Source organism: Podarcis erhardii (genome assembly GCF_964252035.2).
Source record: "Podarcis erhardii genome assembly, chromosome: 9".
Taxonomy (NCBI): Eukaryota; Metazoa; Chordata; class Lepidosauria; order Squamata; family Lacertidae; genus Podarcis; species Podarcis erhardii.
In genome coordinates this window covers 50,718,064-50,736,527 of record NC_138512.1, presented here as the reverse complement: position 1 = coordinate 50,736,527, position 18,464 = coordinate 50,718,064, and the positions used below count along the sequence as shown (strand labels likewise).

General features: G+C 42.3%; 1 protein-coding gene and 1 long non-coding RNA gene across 3 annotated transcripts in view; one reads left to right on the top strand and one right to left on the bottom strand.

Annotated features, from left to right (window-relative positions):
- The window catches only part of LOC309350557 (uncharacterized protein), a gene marked incomplete at its 3' end in the record, with an annotated part of 123,527 nt that extends 108,853 nt beyond the window's left edge, over positions 1-14,674 (top strand). The window contains exons 4-5 of the mRNA XM_081877522.1: positions 593-789; positions 14,584-14,674. Coding sequence (XP_081733648.1) covers positions 593-789; positions 14,584-14,674 — 288 coding nt within the window. The remainder of the gene's footprint in view (positions 1-592; positions 790-14,583) is intronic.
- Positions 1-18,464, bottom strand: part of LOC309350451 — a 685,906-nt gene that overhangs the window by 141,126 nt on the left and 526,316 nt on the right. The gene's annotated exons all lie outside the window — the stretch shown is intronic.

Genomic DNA, 18,464 nt, shown 5'->3' with positions numbered 1-18,464 from the left:
AATGGGTATCACTAAGTGCATCTAGATTTACAGCCCTAGGCTGTTGTCCTATACTTGCTTACTTGGAAGTAAGTGCAATTGAAGTCAGAATTTCTTACCTTTGAGCAAACATGCATAGGATTGACCTATAAAAACTATTTTAAGGCTCCAATCCTATACCTGAGAGCAAGTCCCCTTGAACTCAATGGGACTGCGCTCAATCATTTACCCTACTGCATCCCATGCTTTATTTGATGGTTAAAAATAAGGTTTCTTTTCTAAAGAGATACACACTGAGCAAATTCTGCTTTGACTACTGCTGAACTCTGAGGTCAAGAGGTAAATCGATCTCAGGTAAAAGTTAAGCCCATTGAAAGAAATCACTGGATTCTCCTTCTCCACTAATAATAAATATGCACTTTTTTGTTGACATAGGACTATTCCTGTCATTAGGGTAATTTCTTTAATTTTCTTTCCCCTTCACCGTCAATTTAAAATAAGGGTCTGGCAACCCTGGTTCATTCTGTATGTCACACTGTCTGCTTCTCTTCCACTTTCTGATTATTTTGACCTCTAGATAATAAAGAAGCCCTTTCAATTGCTTCTGTTTCAGAACTGTCATCAGGCGGTAGCTGCGCTTCCTGCCAAACGAGTGAGCAAGGTGAAATCACAGAGCTACAGCTATGAAAAATGGCATGTTTGGCTTTCACAGGAGTGGAAGGCTGCATGTAACCTTTCTTTCAAACATCCCTCTGTCACCATGCGATCCCACCAGCCCTGGGCTCATTCCAGCTTGTTCACAAATCAAAGGTAACTGACAGAAGCCAATGGGGGTCACGTAAATCACCTGCTAACGGGAAGAGAGAGGAACAGGGAGAGAGGATGTGTTGTACATCCCAGCAGATAGTAATCCTGGAGAACCCCACAGGTGTGCGGACGGAAGGTCAGAGAAAAGCTTTGGTTGCTCCTTATGAGCAAAGCATATTTTGCAAATTACTTAAAAGTGATTCACACCATCAAAACATACTTTATACTTCAATCTTTAATCATCTCCATTCTCTCTTGTTCTAGGAGTGTAACAATCCCTGACTGCATTAGGATGGGCCAGTTATTTGTAAACTCAACCAGCAAAGAAATATTTGGTCAATTATTGTCCAGCATTGGCCTAGTAGTCAAAGCATCTACAGAGTACATTTGTATCAAGTCCACTTACCACTTAGGGGGCAGGCGGTGTTGCAGCCTGGCGCAGCCGCCATAGTTCACTTCTGGTGCTGGCACTGAACGTTGGACCTAACAACGTGCGTCAATGGCCAGGGCATCGGATTCAGGCCGGTCTGCAAATTGCCCAGTCGTGGGTGGGCCTGGAAACAGGCTCTCCTCAGAAGCAGGCCCAATGGAGCATTCAGGCTTCCCTTGGGTCCACTCCTTGGGCCTAAAAGCCAGAAAGCCCTGAGCCCTGCCTATGTTTTCAGCTTTAATTATGCTTGCTTGGCCTTGCTGTGGACTTCATTGGTCACCGTATTTGGGGCTGGCTAGAAATTTATCTACCCAGAAAATTTGTTCCACTCCGGTGTTTTTGTCTACCTCACAGTGGTCATCACAACTCTGGTGGTTTAGGCATTGGGTAAGCCTTAAGTCTTGGCTGGAGGGGAGGTTGTGTCTCTGCCTGTCCCTCTGAGAAAAGGATATCCTACTAAAGAGATATGTGAGGAGTTGCTTTTGTCCTAGATGGGGGCTAGAGCCACAGCACTCATCAAGACAGCCATCCCGTGGGGTACTCCTACTTGATATAAGTCACAGGACTCTCCCGCTGTTGGATGGACCCTGGGTATACTTCTGGAGGGATGCGGGTGGCGGTGTGGGTTAAACCACAGAGCCTAGGACTTGCCGATCAGAAGGTTGGTGGTTCGAATCGCCGTGACGGGGTGAGCTCCCGTTGCTCGGTCCCTGCTCCTGCCAACCTAGCAGCTTGAAAGCACGTCAAAGTGCAAGTAGATAAATAGGTACCACTCTGGCGGGAAGGTAAATGGCATTTCCGTGTGCTGCTCTGGTTCGCCAGAAGTGGCTTAGTCATGCTGGCCACATGACCCGGAAGCTGTACGCCGGCTCCCTCGGCCAATAAAGCGAGATGAGCGCTGCAACCCCAGAGTCGGTCACGACCGGACCTAATGGTCAAGGGTCCCTTTACCTTTTATACTTCCGGAAGGCGGGCTTGATGTCAATGGCTGTATCCAATGCCTATTCCAAACCTCTAATTGTGGCCTTATTTGATCCAAAAAGCATTGTGTTCTGCCTGGTTTATTGCTGTGAAAAATGGGGTGGCGGGTGGCGCAGTGCCTTGGCATACAATGAGCCGAACTTAAACTGATTACAAAAATCCAAGTTACCTGTGAAACATTTGCAGCTGAAATAAAACAAAAATTGTCCTCAATAATTTTGATGCTGAATATTCTCAAAGTATTTCTCTCTGGAGGAAAATCACCTGGGAACACCATGTACTTTAATTAAAGTTTCATGATGTAAATTATTCAGTGATAACAACAGCAAATGTTGGAATAGTTTCCTAATATTCATAGAGTTTTATTGCCGTCTGTGTTTCAGCCAAATGATGTTTGGTTTTGATATCTGATATGTAATTTGCAATGTTTGATCATTGACCTGCAATGGTAATAAACATCTGGCAGTGCTGACAGCTGACATGGAATTGCATAGCATACTGTGTGTGTTTTTTTCATTTTTTACCACCATGCAACATCATCCATATCAGCAGCTGCCAAGAAACTTCTGCAACAGAGATCCTGTACATTATATGTTCCTAGGTAAACCCTCAGTTCACAAGGCAGAGCATTGACCTTACTATCACCTATTTTGAACTGAGAGTGTTCCCTCTCACGTATCCCTTTGGCTGTTTGTGAACTATAGATAGAGGAAGATCAGTCATGATGGAACAATATATCCTTCAGCTGCCCTTCTCAATGAAGGAGACCCATTAAGTCTACAAATTACACAGGATAAATCAGTTATAACCCAGAAGGCTGTTTACACTTTGGCATGCAATGGAGTCATTTTGTCTTATTTCTGATGCTCAGATGAGATGCCATGGCTTACACATGCACAAGAGGGGGTTATCAGGAGGTTTGGGGCAACAACAAGGATTGTAGCATTGCAGTTTTGAAAAGAAATAAAACCAGAGTGGGAAGAACTCCAAAAGAACACAATGAGGACTGACCAAGGAGCTGATTGGCTGTGGGGAGGGAAAATGGAAAATATGGCAGATAAGGAAATGGAATCAAGTCTTCTGTAGGGTCAGGCTGACCAACTGTAGCAATGGACAGAAACACACCACACTGACAATTTGTTGCAAACCCCATTTTTTCGTACTATACAGTATGAGCACTGGCATGTATTTTTTTTGTTAACAGCATTTGAGAATTGCCCCATATTCCTGTTTTTCAGGTGCAGAAATCAATCTGAGTTAGGGAGAGAAAGGGACTTAGGCATAGCTGAAGTATATCTTAGATTTTGACCTTTGGTGTTTTTGGTTCTACCCCAACTGCACGGACTGCCTCCCAATGTCGTCAATGAGCTCACTGTCTCCCACTGTCCCTGCTTCTTGTTTATACATGATCCATCAAAGATTTGCCTTGCTAGCAGTGTCTTTCTTTTTGGTCAGCCTAGCTTCCCCTGCATTTCCTGTCTTGAAAGAATTTTGGCAGGTTTACGCATGACACTACATTGCCCTGGAAAGTGGAAAGTCTGTAATTAGACACTGTGTAATCAGCTGCCTCCCACTGGCAACCAGTCTGCCTTAAATCTGCCATCACAATTAATCAAGAAATCCCCTCCGGGGAAGTCACTGCCTCCACAAACCACTAACCTGTCAATTATGGGATTTACGTTAACACTTGCTACTACCAGCTCTATGAAAATAACATCCTGTGACATATAAGTGGCCAGAAGAATACCATCCTTATAAGGAGCATGTTTCATGTCAGTGCCTGAGAGGTAAAAACTGAATCCTTACTCCTGTGTCACGTTAGCAGCAAAACTCCCACTCACCCTTAGCAGGAATGACACCATTGTTATTTGCAAATGTAGGTATTCATTCAAATTATTAATAGTGTGACTGACAGATATAAACATTGCAGCAACTGGTTTATTTTATTTCTAATACCTAACAGTCAAATTCATAACCCAGTTGAGATGAAGGGTTTACTTCAACTCAAGGCAACTGGAAAAAGCTATATTCTTATTACTGGGCTGTTAATCAGCTTAGACTTCACTATTTCTTTGCTGTAATTCAGTTGTACACCAGCAGCTAGAGAAAATGTGGAATAATAACCAGTCACCTACCTAACAGGATCCCAAATCCTTAAAACGATTTGGTATCAGATTGAGGTAATTAAGTCTAAGCTTGCTTTGGTAGAGAAGACCCCCAATAGTCACCTGTTGCAGGATGGAAAGATGCCAGTGCATCATCAATTTTTAAAAATTACAGAATTTACTCTCTGCTGTCTTTAAGATTTCAGTTTAGTGGTAATCTGATTGTTACAGGGGGGAGGAGTGCAAATGCTACGGTTAATGATTGTATACAAGAAGAAAATCAACAACAATTTAACAAGAAGTTAGGATCATGTGGCATCACTAAGGCAAAAGTACAATGAGTGGGAAATGAAGGAAATTTGGGTTGTCAGAGCTAAATCATAAAGTAGGGGTAAAAGGCTGAAATGTTTTTGAGAAACCTGCACTGTATGCTCAAGAAGTCCACTAGAAGGGTGCTTGAAGATCAAATAAACTATTCTATCATCAAGCAGCTTTGATTAAGATACAACTAGCAGATAGTTTGTTTAGTTCCCAAACTTGATATACAAGAGGAAATTTTTACTTCACCAATGCAATTCTGTAACTCCTAAGACAATTTCCTGAAATGCCCATTCAGGATTTCTGAAGATCTCCACTGGAATTTTAATGAAGTTAATGGGTTAGATCAAATGTACTTTCTGCTCACGGGAAGACTTTTGGAAATCCTAACCCTTTTACAGCCCTGCATCAAATCTTTCTTGAACATGTTTTTGGAGCATATCACCACCAACTATTTTCCTCTTACTTGTATTTCTTTGGATCCAAAACATCGTCTTTCTTACATGGAAGACGTTGAACTCAAACAGGCCATTCTCCTGCCTGCAATCCTGGGTACTTATTTCCATTTATGGATTGCTTCCCATTAAATATCTCAAAGCAATATTGAAACTTTATAATGTCAGGAAGACGTTCCACAGTTGACAGTTCGCCCTCAACAAAAGCATACCCAGCCCTTTCTTTTAATCTCTGGTTTTAAGGCTGCCAGATTCTTAACTGCCAAAACAACACAGGTTAACAAAAAACAAAAAAAACACACAAAAAACACACACACACACCTTAAAAAAATAAACAGAAGGATGAATTAAATATATTATTTTCTGCCAAAAACTAGTAGTGTCAAAACATCAAGTTGTCTCCTGAAAGATAATATTTTGGGCGTCTGTTTCACACACGTCCTGCTCTCCAAGCTAGGCCCCGAGGCAGGCAGAGCCCCAACTTGGCAGGAAGGGGAGTAGCTGTCCAGGCTGCACTGTGGGAATGTTTTGTGCTTGTATGTTAGGAGTGGAGGGTGAAATGAGCAGAGGGTTGTAAAGAACACTTCTGCAGCCCCTCTGATTAATTTGTGTAATATTACACACACACACACACACATCATTGACTAGAGATGAATGAATCGTTCAGTTTCAGTTTTGCTCAGTTTCTTAATTTTCAATCTTCAGTTTACCCCATTTCTCTCTATTTATCTTTTCGTACACACGCACACACACACACACACACGAAAATATCACAATGTATGCATTTTTGCAGGCAATTTGCCACAATAAAATGCATTTTTGAATGTCATTGTCACTAACAGACATGCTTTTATGATAGAGAACTACACTGCAAAAGTTGGAGAAGTGTGGATTCAATAGGTTCAAATTAAAATGGGAACCTAATGAACTTGAATGTCTGGACTGTCTCGCCAGAGTGGTGCATGCTCTAGTTATCTCCCGCTTGGACTACTGCAATGCGCTCTACGTGGGGCTACCTTTGACGGTGACCCGGAAACTGCAATTAATCCAGAATGCGGCAGCTAGACTGGTGACTGGGAGTGGCCGCCGGGACCACATAACACTGGTCCTGAGAGATCTGCATTGGCTCCCAGTACGTTTCCGAGCACAATTCAAAGTGTTGGTGCTGACCTTTAAAGCCCTAAATGGCCTAGGTCCTGTATACCTGAAGGAGCATCTCCACCCCCATCGTTCAGCCCGGACACTGAGATCCAGCACCGAGGGCCTTCTGGTGGTTCCGTCATTGTGAGAAGTGAGGTTACAGGGAACCAGGCAGAGGGCCTTCTCGGTAGTGGTGCCCACCCAATGGAACGCCCTCCCTTCAGATGTGAAAGAAATAAGTAGCTATCTTCTTTTTAAAAGACATCTGAAGGCAGCCCTGTTTAGGGAAGTTTTTAATATTTAATGCTGTATTGTTTTTAACACTTGATTGGAAGCCTCCCAGAGTGGCTGGGGAAACTCAGCCAGATGGGCAGGTTATAAATAATAAATTATTATTATTATTATTATTATTATTATTATTATTATTATTATTATTATTATTCATCACTGGCTTGTTGCTTTTTTGTAATTATTGGTATGTTTTACATATATTAGATTTTTCTATGTTTTTAGTGATTCTTGTTCTTATCTGTAAGCCTCCTTAAAAAATCTGATCAGAGAGGCCTCATGGCTCTTAGTCTCAGTGTGTCTGACTTAAAGTTTTAATTTGTGATATGGACTTGAGGAATTATGACTGAAAGCTACCTGGTAAATGCCATTGCTGCAGATATTTGAAATTTTGGTTCCTCACTTCCAAAAGCAGCAATCAAGCTAAGTCACTGAAATAAAACATAAAATTATTTCATGCACCTCTCTATCTCTACTACGGATGGGCGGATCTGTCAATTTTGGGTTTTCTCCATTTCTCATTTTTTTCCAGTCATAATTTCAGGTCTCCACATTTCCACACTGGTTAGCAATTTTTTGAAAGAAGCCCTTTTGGAAACCCACCACCATTTTAGTGTGAAATGCACATGTTTGTAGGCAATTTTGTCAACAAGCAGTTTTCTCTAATAGAACACATCTTTGTATGTTCGTTTCACTAACACATACATTAATATGCAAACTTTATCCCAGCACATGTCACTTGGCTGGAAAACAGCATGGCAAAATTCAGATAAGTGCAAATTTCAAAGAATGGCTGCATTTTGGTTCTCAGATTGCTTTGGAAAGTGTGAACTGGGTTGATTCGGCTTTCAGTTCAAACCAAATAAAATCCCTCCCTCATCACTAATCTCTCTACATCTCATGTGACTGAAACATCTTCTCTTTGAAAGCTGCACATTATAAATGCTTAGCCTACTTTAGGAAAAAAAGAGACCTGTGGAACAACTGTCTTTGGTTAGATTCATGGATACTTATAGCTATCCTGTTAGCTACTTCCTATGTTATATATTTGTTTCGGTGGATATGTACATCTTGCCATGAATGGCAGAAAAATAAGCTACTTTAGCTTTTTACTGCCTCTAAAAAGGATCACAGTCTGTCCTCCAGGTTAATTTGTTAAAATAGATGCTAACTTCTAGAATATCCTCTGGGAAAAGCTAAAAGATAGGACTTTTGTGCCATCTAGTGGAACAATGAACTAATGAATCACATTCTGAGCATTCATGACTATAACTACAGTGAAATAAATACCATACAGTGTGTTTTGTTCTTAAGTAATCAGTGCTATATCCCCCTAACAAAGAAAAATCTATATAATAAACTTCAGACACTATAACAATTTGGGTATACTGTACTTTTCTGTGTATAAGACTGGTTTTTTTTATTTAATAATCATGCTAAAAAGTGGGAGTCTTATACATGGGTAATGCATAGGGTGGATGTTTGATTGGTTGCTGCCGCGGCTGGCAGCAGCTATTGGGCATGCTATTGGTTGCTGCGTCAAGGGCTGGTGTTGATTGGTTGATGCTGCGGCAATTGGGCGGGCGATTGGCAGCTTCTGCCAGCAAAGGGACAGATGAGAGGTGGATTTTTCGCCGTGTGTATTTGAGCGGTTTTCTGCAATCCCTCCTAAAAAAGCTCAACAACTCTGGGCTATCCCTCCCCCAAAAAGCTCAACAATTCTGAGCCACCTCCCTCCATTTCCTTAAATTTTAGTCCTGAAAAATAGGGGGCGTCTTATACATGGAGGCGTGTTATACACGGAAAAGTACGGTAGTTGTCTCAGTGCAATTGGATTGGTCTTCAGAAAAACTGAAGTGCAAAAATCCAACGATCTTCATCAGATTCATAGAAAAGGGTTGTGGGTTTTTCCAGGAAGTTGCAATATTAAAGTAGTCAAAATACCAAATCACCAGAACTGTGGTGTTAACTTTGAATTAATTTATTACTATCATTTCTGCAGGAAAAAGAAACAAAGACCTTGATGTGCCCCCCATTTTTTATTATTGTTTTTCATGTAAATTCAAGAACAGCATAACTACAGTTACTTGTCCAGTAGTACATTCTTATTAAGTTTCATATGCCTAAGCAATGTTTATTTATGTATTATCAGTTCAAGTATCCACAGAGATTCTTGTGTTGAGGGTGGAATAAAAGTATCTTTTGTCTTGTTTATAAAGGAAAAGAAAGGAACCCAAGTCACACCAAAATGTCTATCCTTCAAGTGCCTTTAATTACCCTTCTGTGGTGAGTTAGGTGTTCCCATAGAACTACATTACAAATATTACTTAACCAGATGTCAGTGGGGATTTCTATAGATTATTTCCAATATTAGGCTATTGTTAATTGGGCAGCTCATAATGGGGGGGGGCGGAATACTGATGTTTCAGAGTATTATTATCATTGTTCAGTGTAGCATCATGTTGAAAGAACTCACTGAAATAAACCGACTTGGCTTGATTTGAACCAAAGTTCAGCAGAGTTTCAGCCTAGAAAGTTTCAACACTGTCATGCTTTGCTGGAGCCCTGAAAGCGAAATTAAAATGATTAGGGCATGGCAAGGCAAGGCAGCTCCCAGTTTGCCCAGCTGACGGAGTTAAGGAAGGCATGTCAGCCAAGGACCAGAATCAATTAGGGTTTCAGAAGGCTGGCAGGGCTGCACTGGCCCCAGTCCTTGCAAGAACTGTAAGCCATCTTTAAAGCACCCATCTTTAAAGCTATGGTTTTCCCAGTAGAGATGTATGGAAGTGAGAGCTGGACCATAAAGAAGGCTGATAGCCGAAGAATTGATGCTTTTGAATTATGGTGCTGGAGGAGACTCCTGAGAGTCCCGTGGACTGCAAGAAGATCAAACCTATCCATTCTTAAGGAAACCAGCCCTGAGTGCTCACTGGAAGGACAGATCCTGAATCTGAGGCTCCAATACTTTGGCCACCTCATGAGAAGAGAAGACTCCCTGGAAAAGATGGAGGGCATAAGGAGAAGGGGACAACAGAGGATGAGATGGTTGGATAGTGTTCTTGAAGCTACCAGCATGAGTTTGACTAAACTGGGAGGCAGTGGAAGACAGGAGTGGCTGGTGTGCTCTGGTCTATGGGGTCACGAAGAGTCGGACACGACTAAATGACTAAACAACAACAAACTACTTTTCACTCACATGTTCCTGCAGAAGAAGCTGCAGAGGAGTCACCCTCAGCCTCTGAGGATGATGGGAGCTGATTAGAGATTTTTATGATCCCATGGGAATCTTCTTGATCTGAGTCCTTCTCAATCCAGCCAAAGATCCTGAGACAAGAGGGCTGGCAGAGGCAGTCCTGTGTCCAGTGACATAAGCATGCTGAGAACAGTTCCTTGGAACATGCCTGGAGCTCCTTTCCCTAACCAATCACCCTACAGTCCTCATACATCTGAGGCCAGGAGAAAGTGCTAATACATCAAAGAGCATGACTTCCAGATGGGCTCGATCTTCAGAAAATATCACATTGTGTTGGTTTGCTGACTTTCTGCACTACTGTGGCACCCCCTCTGTACAAAGAGCATGATAACCTGCTGAACCAGAATTATTCATGTAGCTGCTTCCCCAGCAATCTGAGACTGTGTCTGCAGGAAGCGAACTTCTGCTCTCTCTTCATGCCTCTCCTGGTTCTTGTCGCAGCAAGATGGGGAGACACCCTGGTTTCTTCACCATCCAGATTCCTCTTTGCTTCTTGGCCTTCCTCATCTCCTGCTTCTGATTCTGATTCTGATTCTGGACAGCTCTCTGCCATAGACTCTCCCTGCTACCTAAACCCTGTTACCTCTTCAGCTTCCGACACCTTCTCTTCTCAGTCTTCTCTCTCTCTTCCCTCTGATCACTCATTACTGTCCCACCACCACTCCCCAGGCTCTGAGCTTTCTTCTCTTGGGGTTTCCCCAGCCGGTTCTTCCCACCATGCCTCTGCGTTCAACCAGTCCTTGACACTAGGCAAAAAATGAAGCTAAAGAATAATAATCAAAATTAAGTAGAGCCTGTTTCTGGAGGTTTGCTTTCCAATGTTTGGCATTTCTACACAATTGTCCATTGCCGTAGCTTTTCCACTCTCTCAAAAAGAAGGATGTGTCTTCCACTAGATGGCACTTGTGTTTACCATTTGTAGCGTCAGCACTGCATGCTGGCACTTTTTGTTCATCCTGCCATTCAGACTTTAACTAATGTGTTTCCCCAATGTCACTCCAATGAACAGTAGCTGGAAAGGGTGTGACAAATGTGATTGTAATACAGGAGTACAGTACTGTCAACATCCTAGATCACTTGCCTGACAATATGGAAGAAGAAACCTCACACAAATAAGCCACACCGCAATCAACTAAACACAACCAACCAAGCTCGGGAGCCCCTAACCTCTTGCAACATCAATGAAAATAAATAAATACACAAAGGACCTACTCATGTGATGCTGACACAACACCTCCTACACTAAGAATAGGCAATAGAATTAAAAAAACCCCTATCCCCATCTCTCTCCCCCAACTGCAATATGTCTACACCAAAAATGTCTCTCACCAGATGTAAACAAACTGTGAAAAATTCTATAAACTGAAAGCGGAGACAATAAATGTACCATTTCCTGTTTATCTCTTTGCTTTGTAACACAAAACCACCCAATAAAAAGTAATAATAATTTAAAAAATATTGAAGAAGAAACACCATTGAATTAATCCTTTTTTTCTTGCACTGGCAAGTGTAGGAGAGATGTGTGCTTCATATACTTTTATTTTATTTTGTATTTATTGCATTTATATCCTCTGCCCTTCTTCCTGAGCAGCAAACAAGCAAACATTTTAAAAAGTAAAACAAGCAAAAGCATTTTTTAAAAAACACTTAGAAGTCTAAAAAAACAACTTCAGTTAAAAACATTATTTCATTCAGTGATCTTTGGGTTGACAAGATGAGTATTCTCCAGTCATCAAATGCCTGGGTAAACAGGAATGCTTCCAAACCTCTCTTGAAAGTTAGTAATGATGCGGACAGGTGTACCTCACCTAGGGATGGCATTCCACAATCAGGGAACCACCATGGAAAAGGCCCTGTCACGGAGCAGCCCTTGGTGTCAGCACCACCAACAAGGCTTCAGCTGTTGATCATCACATTTAAGATGTAATCACTGGCCAGTTTTTGCTTGAATGATGTACAAGATGCAGTCAAGAATCATGACAGAATTGGGTAGTGGTGGCACCACACAAAATTTAGGGGGCTGCATGAAAGTATCATTTGACCCACTAGTTGTTCATGGTTTTCAGAAATTCTGGGCCAATGTTTAGAAACAACACCTTAACTGAACACTTTGAAGCCAAAATCTGGGACGCCATCTTTCCGCATGCCATATTCTAGTTTTATATCATGAGCGCAAAGAGACCATTTTCACCCTGGGGGCATGGCACTCAAAAATGAGCATTTGGGGGCACCATGGAAGAATACGACCCCCCCCCAGTGCATTTTTCACTGCAAAATCACAGCAACCCAAATGGCCACCGTTCTCTGGCAGGGAAATAATAATAATAATAATAATAATAATAATAATAATAATAATAATAATAATAAATTATTTATATCCCACCCTCCCCAGCCGAAGCCGGGCTCAGAGCGGCTAACATCAAATGTATAACACATTAACATAAAATCAGACAATCAATTAAAATACATCCTCAAATCAGATCAAGATCAGAATAAAATCGAATCAGATGGCAACCCGCAGATTAGGGTTGGGGACCTTAAATGCTCACCAGGCCCAACTGTTTGCGCTGAACTTATATGGGCCTGGGAGAAAAATTGGGAGGCCACTTTCATGCAAGTTCTTATGAAAGGGGAGAGGGAGTCAGACTGAACCCCGACCAAAGGCCTGGCAGAACAGCTCTGTCTTGCAGGCCCTGGTCTCTTGTGACAGAGCGTTCCACCAGATTGGAGCCACAGCCTTTGCAGTTGCATAGCTGCGCCATAATACTAGGATGATGAGAGGTGGTATTCGTTTTACTGCTTATGCTGGTCATTGGGATGGTGCTATTCTAAATAAAAGGAGGTTCACTTGAAGTAAGTATATGTGTGTGTGAGAGAGAGAGAGAGAGACAATCTACCTTCCTGGTCACTCAGCATTTGTTCCAACTATTCTCCTCCTTTCTAGCTTACAATGTGGGCCTATGAAGCTTGTGCCAAGGAGAAGTGGGATATTGAACACCAATGGTTCTTAGTCACCGGACTTGAATACTCCTCTCCTCTGCCATTCTGAAGAGCCCATCCTGCCTCTGTGACCACAGAGCCAAAGGCAGAATCAGCCATAAAGGAAAATGTACTGGCACGAGTATCCCTCCCCTGCTTTGCTGGACAACAATGAGCCAGAATAATTAAGTTTCTTGTGGATTTCACGCTAAGCCATAATTTGGCTCTGGATCATTCAAAGTTGGTTTTCTATCCAGAATTAAATTTCAGGACTCTACTGAAATTCCAGCTAAAGTGAGTTTCACTTGGTCTCACATGTGGCTCCAAGTAACTCCTGCAGTTCTAATTATGAAAGGAAGGGAGAGCTATGGGCTGTATCATAACTATTCACTAGCTAAATTTTAAAAAGCAGTAGATGCATTATTTAAAAATGATCTTACAGTATACAGTCCCTTCTTTTATATGAACATTAAAATCCTTGCCAATGTTTATGTAATGCTCCAAGGCCATTTCTTCCAGAGAGTATAAACAAACATCTGGAACAGCTGCACACCCCATGTGTTTATTTATTGTACATGAAGAAGGTTAAGAACTGCCAATTAATTTTTGTCTTGAAACTTTGCATAGACTAATTTCCTTGGGATTAAAGCCATAATTCAGCCAGGGATGAAGATGTTTGGCTGAGCTGTAACAGTTGAGAAACCCAACTGATATCTCTAATTTGTTTATTTTAAAGTACTCACACTGATTCGAATCAGGATAGTCTAGTGCAGATGTGGGGAACCTTTCACCCTCCAGATGTTGCTGAACATCAGCCCCAGTAAGCACCAACATCATTTAGGATGCATGGCGAAAAACTGGCATAAGATTAATTGGTGTAAGTAGCATTGTGCAAGAGGAAAGCAGAAGAGTGTTTTTACCAGTATTGTGAAATGGAAGCATTGCAAATGTGAATCCATCCTCAGCCTTCCTCAAATGTACACATCCACTCTAACTCTTCTTGCCCACCTTACCATTCCTGAACAAACTACATACTTGATTCTGAAAAATGCAGGGTTAAGCATTGAGGAGAAATGTGAGGCAGAGCACACAGTCAAACTTAGCCTCATACATTTTCTGCAACCACATGTAAAGCCCTTAACATCAAAGATCTATGCTAGCTGACCCTATACACAAGCTCCATACAGCTTTTCTTGGTAGACTGACCCTATGCAATCTAGAAAGGTACACAAAAGTGATAACTGTTTCCACATATTACAATAAGAGTACAGATGTTGTTAGACTTCGGGCTCCCATCATCCTTGACCATTGCCCATTATGGCTGGCGCTGATGGGAGCTGGAGTCTAACAACCTCCGAGGGTCACAGATTTCCCATTCCTTCTAGAGTGCTATATGAACCAGCTTACAGTGTGGATGGAAAGAGTTGTTGCACACCAGTTTAGAAGAACAGAATGCATGCTGACCCACTGAATACTCACCCCCCCCCTCCAGATACTGGATGTTTTCTGTTCTAGCTAAGGTCTATTAACATAATCAGCAGCCCCTTTATGAATTTCTTTATTTTGTCCTTTTTTTGTAAACTAATACTCTTGCTTTGCAGCAGCAAGAAACCAATTTTTGTAGCATAACTACAGAGCACTAGTACGCCATGCATAATGCACAGCAGCTGTTATCATTTTGTATATGAAGATTTTCCAAGACCTCAGTGCTTATGAAATACAAACTGTACTCCGTTCAATTATTTGCCATGATTTGTATGTGAAAGAGCAGCTTCAAGCCCTTGGGGCTTTTGTTTGAGCATCTGCAATGAGTTTTTAATGTTGCCTCTTCCTTGTTTTCTGTAATAGAATGCTTCTGGGTGCTCCCTGCGCTCCCTACTCCAACCCAAAGGAATCAAACACCACAACATTTACCAGTTACCTGCCAGAAAAGCAATGATTAAAATAACCTATTCATATGCACATTACTTCACTTTTACTATCTTGAGAATATATGTGAAATGGAGGCCCCTATATAGGTCTGTGAAAAGGATACGATGTGCCCCTTGGCTGGGGATAGCATCAGGACACCCTCTCCATTAGAGACTGCTTCCAAGATGGCACCTTGGGATGAAACTTCAGTAGGGTGGGACCATGAACCATGCCTGGAAGTACTATTTCTAAGATCTGCCCAGTTTCTCTTTTACAGAAGACTCCAAACTCCTCTGCAGGAGCAGCAGTGGAGTTTCAGTTGAAGCAAGCTTCAATTGAAGATGAGTCGAAAATTGCCTCCCCAATTCAACCAATCCATTGGTGTTCCCAGGTGGCAAAATGGGACCACCATCTCAGTGGTTTTCAGCATGGCAGCAAGAAATGTTACAAATAGTTTAGGGGAAAGAATTTAAACTGGGTAAAAACAATGTCACGTACTGTTACAGTGGTGGATCTTCCTTATTTGCCTGGTTGCCGCCACATGTTTTCTCTTCCCAGAATCCCCCTTGAATTATGCAAGCACATGCTGGCATGGGAAGCAGTGAAGCCCCAAAAGAGGAAAACTCGGTTTTACAGCTCCTCAATGACCTTTTCCAAGTTAGCTTAAGTACCGTGAATTCCTTGAAATATGGACCACCACTGGAATGTAAGTCCTCTTAGACCTTTATGTGGAACTTCTCCATGTTGACATTGATTTGAAGTACACTCCACTGTATTTTGGCAGATCTGGAATGGATACTTTTGAGTTACTAACGTTTAAACTTTTATCCTGAAACCCCAAGCAGCTTCACAGCAGGGCCGTTGATGATGTTACCCTACAGCCCACATAAATTGGGGGGGCATAGCTCAGAGTTGGAGCATCTGGTTTGCATGCCAAAGGTTCTAGTTTCAATCCTCAACATCCCTAGGTAGGGCTGCGAGAGATCAGTTTCAGAATTCCCGAAGAGTTGTTGCCAGTCAATATATAGACAATACTAGACAGACCAATGGTCTTACTCAGTATAATGCAGTTTGCTACGATCCTAAATCCAATAGACAATGAAAATCCTATGTGGAAGAGAGTATCATATGCATGTCTTTTTAAATAAGAGAGTGCCTATAGATGGGTGTACTCTTATTTAACCTGAGAATATTCTTTGGTGTCTCTGTGGTAAGCCTAATCTCCCATCAAGCTAAACCAAGCCTGTTTAATGTACAGGGCTTCAGTGAGAATCATTCAAATAAAAGCCAAGTACTTCAGCTTAACTGGGCTATGGATCAGGCTGTCACATGGTAGCAGTTGTACAGCAATATAAAGCTTGCACTTTCAAAGAAATGGCACTCAAATTATATGAGCTCTGGATTTATTTCATCCTGATTAAGTGTTAAATATACTCTCCTGGCTCCAATTTAAACCTCATTTGATCAAATTGGCTCATTTCCTAGCACTTGATAGGAAAAGCTGTAATACGATTATGTTGATTGGTCTTAAATTAAGATGAATGAAGAATCTTTTAAAAATTATGTAGGGTTTGATAAGGCTAGAAATAGCATCTACCTGAAGAGAAGGCACCTTGCATACTTTCTGCATTTAAAGAAATGTGAAATAGAATTCACTTGATTTTTTTATTAAGAACTTCTATTCCACCCAATTAACTCGAGGCAGTATACAACATAACGCAAATAAGGGCAACAACAATCTAATATTCATTAAAAACTCTAAAAGCTAAGATCAGAGTGTTGTAAAATGCCAGCCATTTCAAAAGAGCACCTAAGGCAATAAAAGAGGCCACTCCAATTCAAAATAATTCCTAGCCTTCTGAGGGCCTGCTGAAATAAAAAGAATTTCACAGTTTTCTGAAAAAGTCGGGAGGGAGTTAGCCTGAGAAGGGAATTCCTTTGAAAGGGTGCCACCACTGATCAGGTTCCCTGCTTCTCTCCACTATCCAAACAGTAGATAGAGAAGATAGGTGGTCTATATGGGGGAAGATGCTTCCAGAGATATACTGGAGACAGGCTACTGAGACTTTCAAATACTGTATTAAAACAACCATTTTGAATTGTTCCTTGAAATGACCTGGGAACCACTGGGCATCTTTGCCTGCATTTTGAAGCAATGGGAGTTTTCTGGATAGTTTCCAATGGCAGCATGTATTACACTTTGGGGAATACTAAAGCCAGGCCATGAGGGACGCAGGTGGCACTGTGGGTTAAACCACAGAGTCTAGGGCTTGCCGATCAGAAGGTTGGCGGTTCGAATCCCCGCTATGGTGTGAGCTCCCGTTGCTTGGTCCCTGCTCCTGCCAACCTAGCAGTTCGAAAGCACGTTAATGGTCAGGGGTCCCTTTACCTTTTAAAGCCAGGCCATATTGTGTCTTCCCTCAAAGAGGGCACGTGTTGCGGTGCGACCTGACAACCAACACCCTGTGTTGTGGATGGGTATGATTGGATAGCCACAACACCATATTGGTAGGTCCCTCGATGCAGGGTTTAATCAGGCCAATGGGATCGAGGGACCTATATATGCCTATGCATGTGTCCCTGAGCTTCCTCTTTGGGCCAGTGCATTGGAACACCCGCCCACCTTTCCCTATATTTAGGGCTTGCGCTTGACCTTGCTATGCTGTCATGTGTCATCTGTCATTGGGACAGGGGCACGGCAGGAATTTCCCCCACTTGGCTGATTGGCTGTTGCCATTTGGGTTTCGCCTGCTGCACAGCAAATCGTCACAACTTGTAAGGTTGTGGATAGGCTCTGGTTCAGGTGATAGGGATGGGGGAACGCTCTTGCCACCCCTATGAGAAGGGTATTCCGTTAAAGGAATCCAGGGACTCAATGGTTTGGTCAACCCTGAGAGGGGTTGTGCCCATGCCTGAGTCCAGGGGGACATCTGAGTGGTGGGCTAGCCTGACCCTGGCTTTCTGCTTATCCAGGTGTTCACCCTAGGCTGACCTATGCTGGTGTCCTGGGTCAGCGCTACCTGCCACAGTGCAGGGAACTAGTTGAACCAGAGACTATGCAACCACTCACTTGATGTAATCAATAAATTCTGCCCAAAACCAAACCAAAATTTGAGTCTTGTCTGAATTTATTTAAGGGGGAGGTTAAAAGGTCTAAACACGCAACCATTTTGCAGTTGCAATTTGTGAATTAGCACACACAGCCAAGACACTCTTAGCGTCCCCAGAGCCCACCTGTCAACTGTAGATAACAACAAATTGAGGGTGGTGTTTGCTCCATGGGGTATTGTTTTTTGAGAGCAAAGTGAGGGCAAAAACACCCTACCAGTATTTCCCCCCACCCCATAATTCAAAGCTGAAGCCTAGCAGTCCTGCATCCCCCATAGTCACAGTCATACATTTCCCATCATTCAGAGATTCCCTTGATTCTTTCTTGTCAGTCTCCTCTGATAGGCACCTAAGAGTTCTCCTATAAACTGCAATCACACAAGAAAAGCCTCCTGGATCAGGCCAATGGGTTATTTAGTCCAACATCCTGTTCTCACAATGCTCCCCAATGCCTGTGGGGACCCTCAAGCAAGAACCGAGCACAAGAGCAAATAACATGTTGAGGGTGCTTCTATCATCATTCACCACCCCCTTCAGTCTCCCCTCACCATTGCCCATTAGCACATCCAGTATTTTTGCAAACCGGCTGCGAATGTCTGTTGTTACAAGCTGGCAACCCAAACTATTTGCATTCCCCGACTGCTAGATTTCCTCACCTCTTACACCTTTGAGCACAGTCTATTAAAAAGCCAGTTTCTATTTTGGTTGAA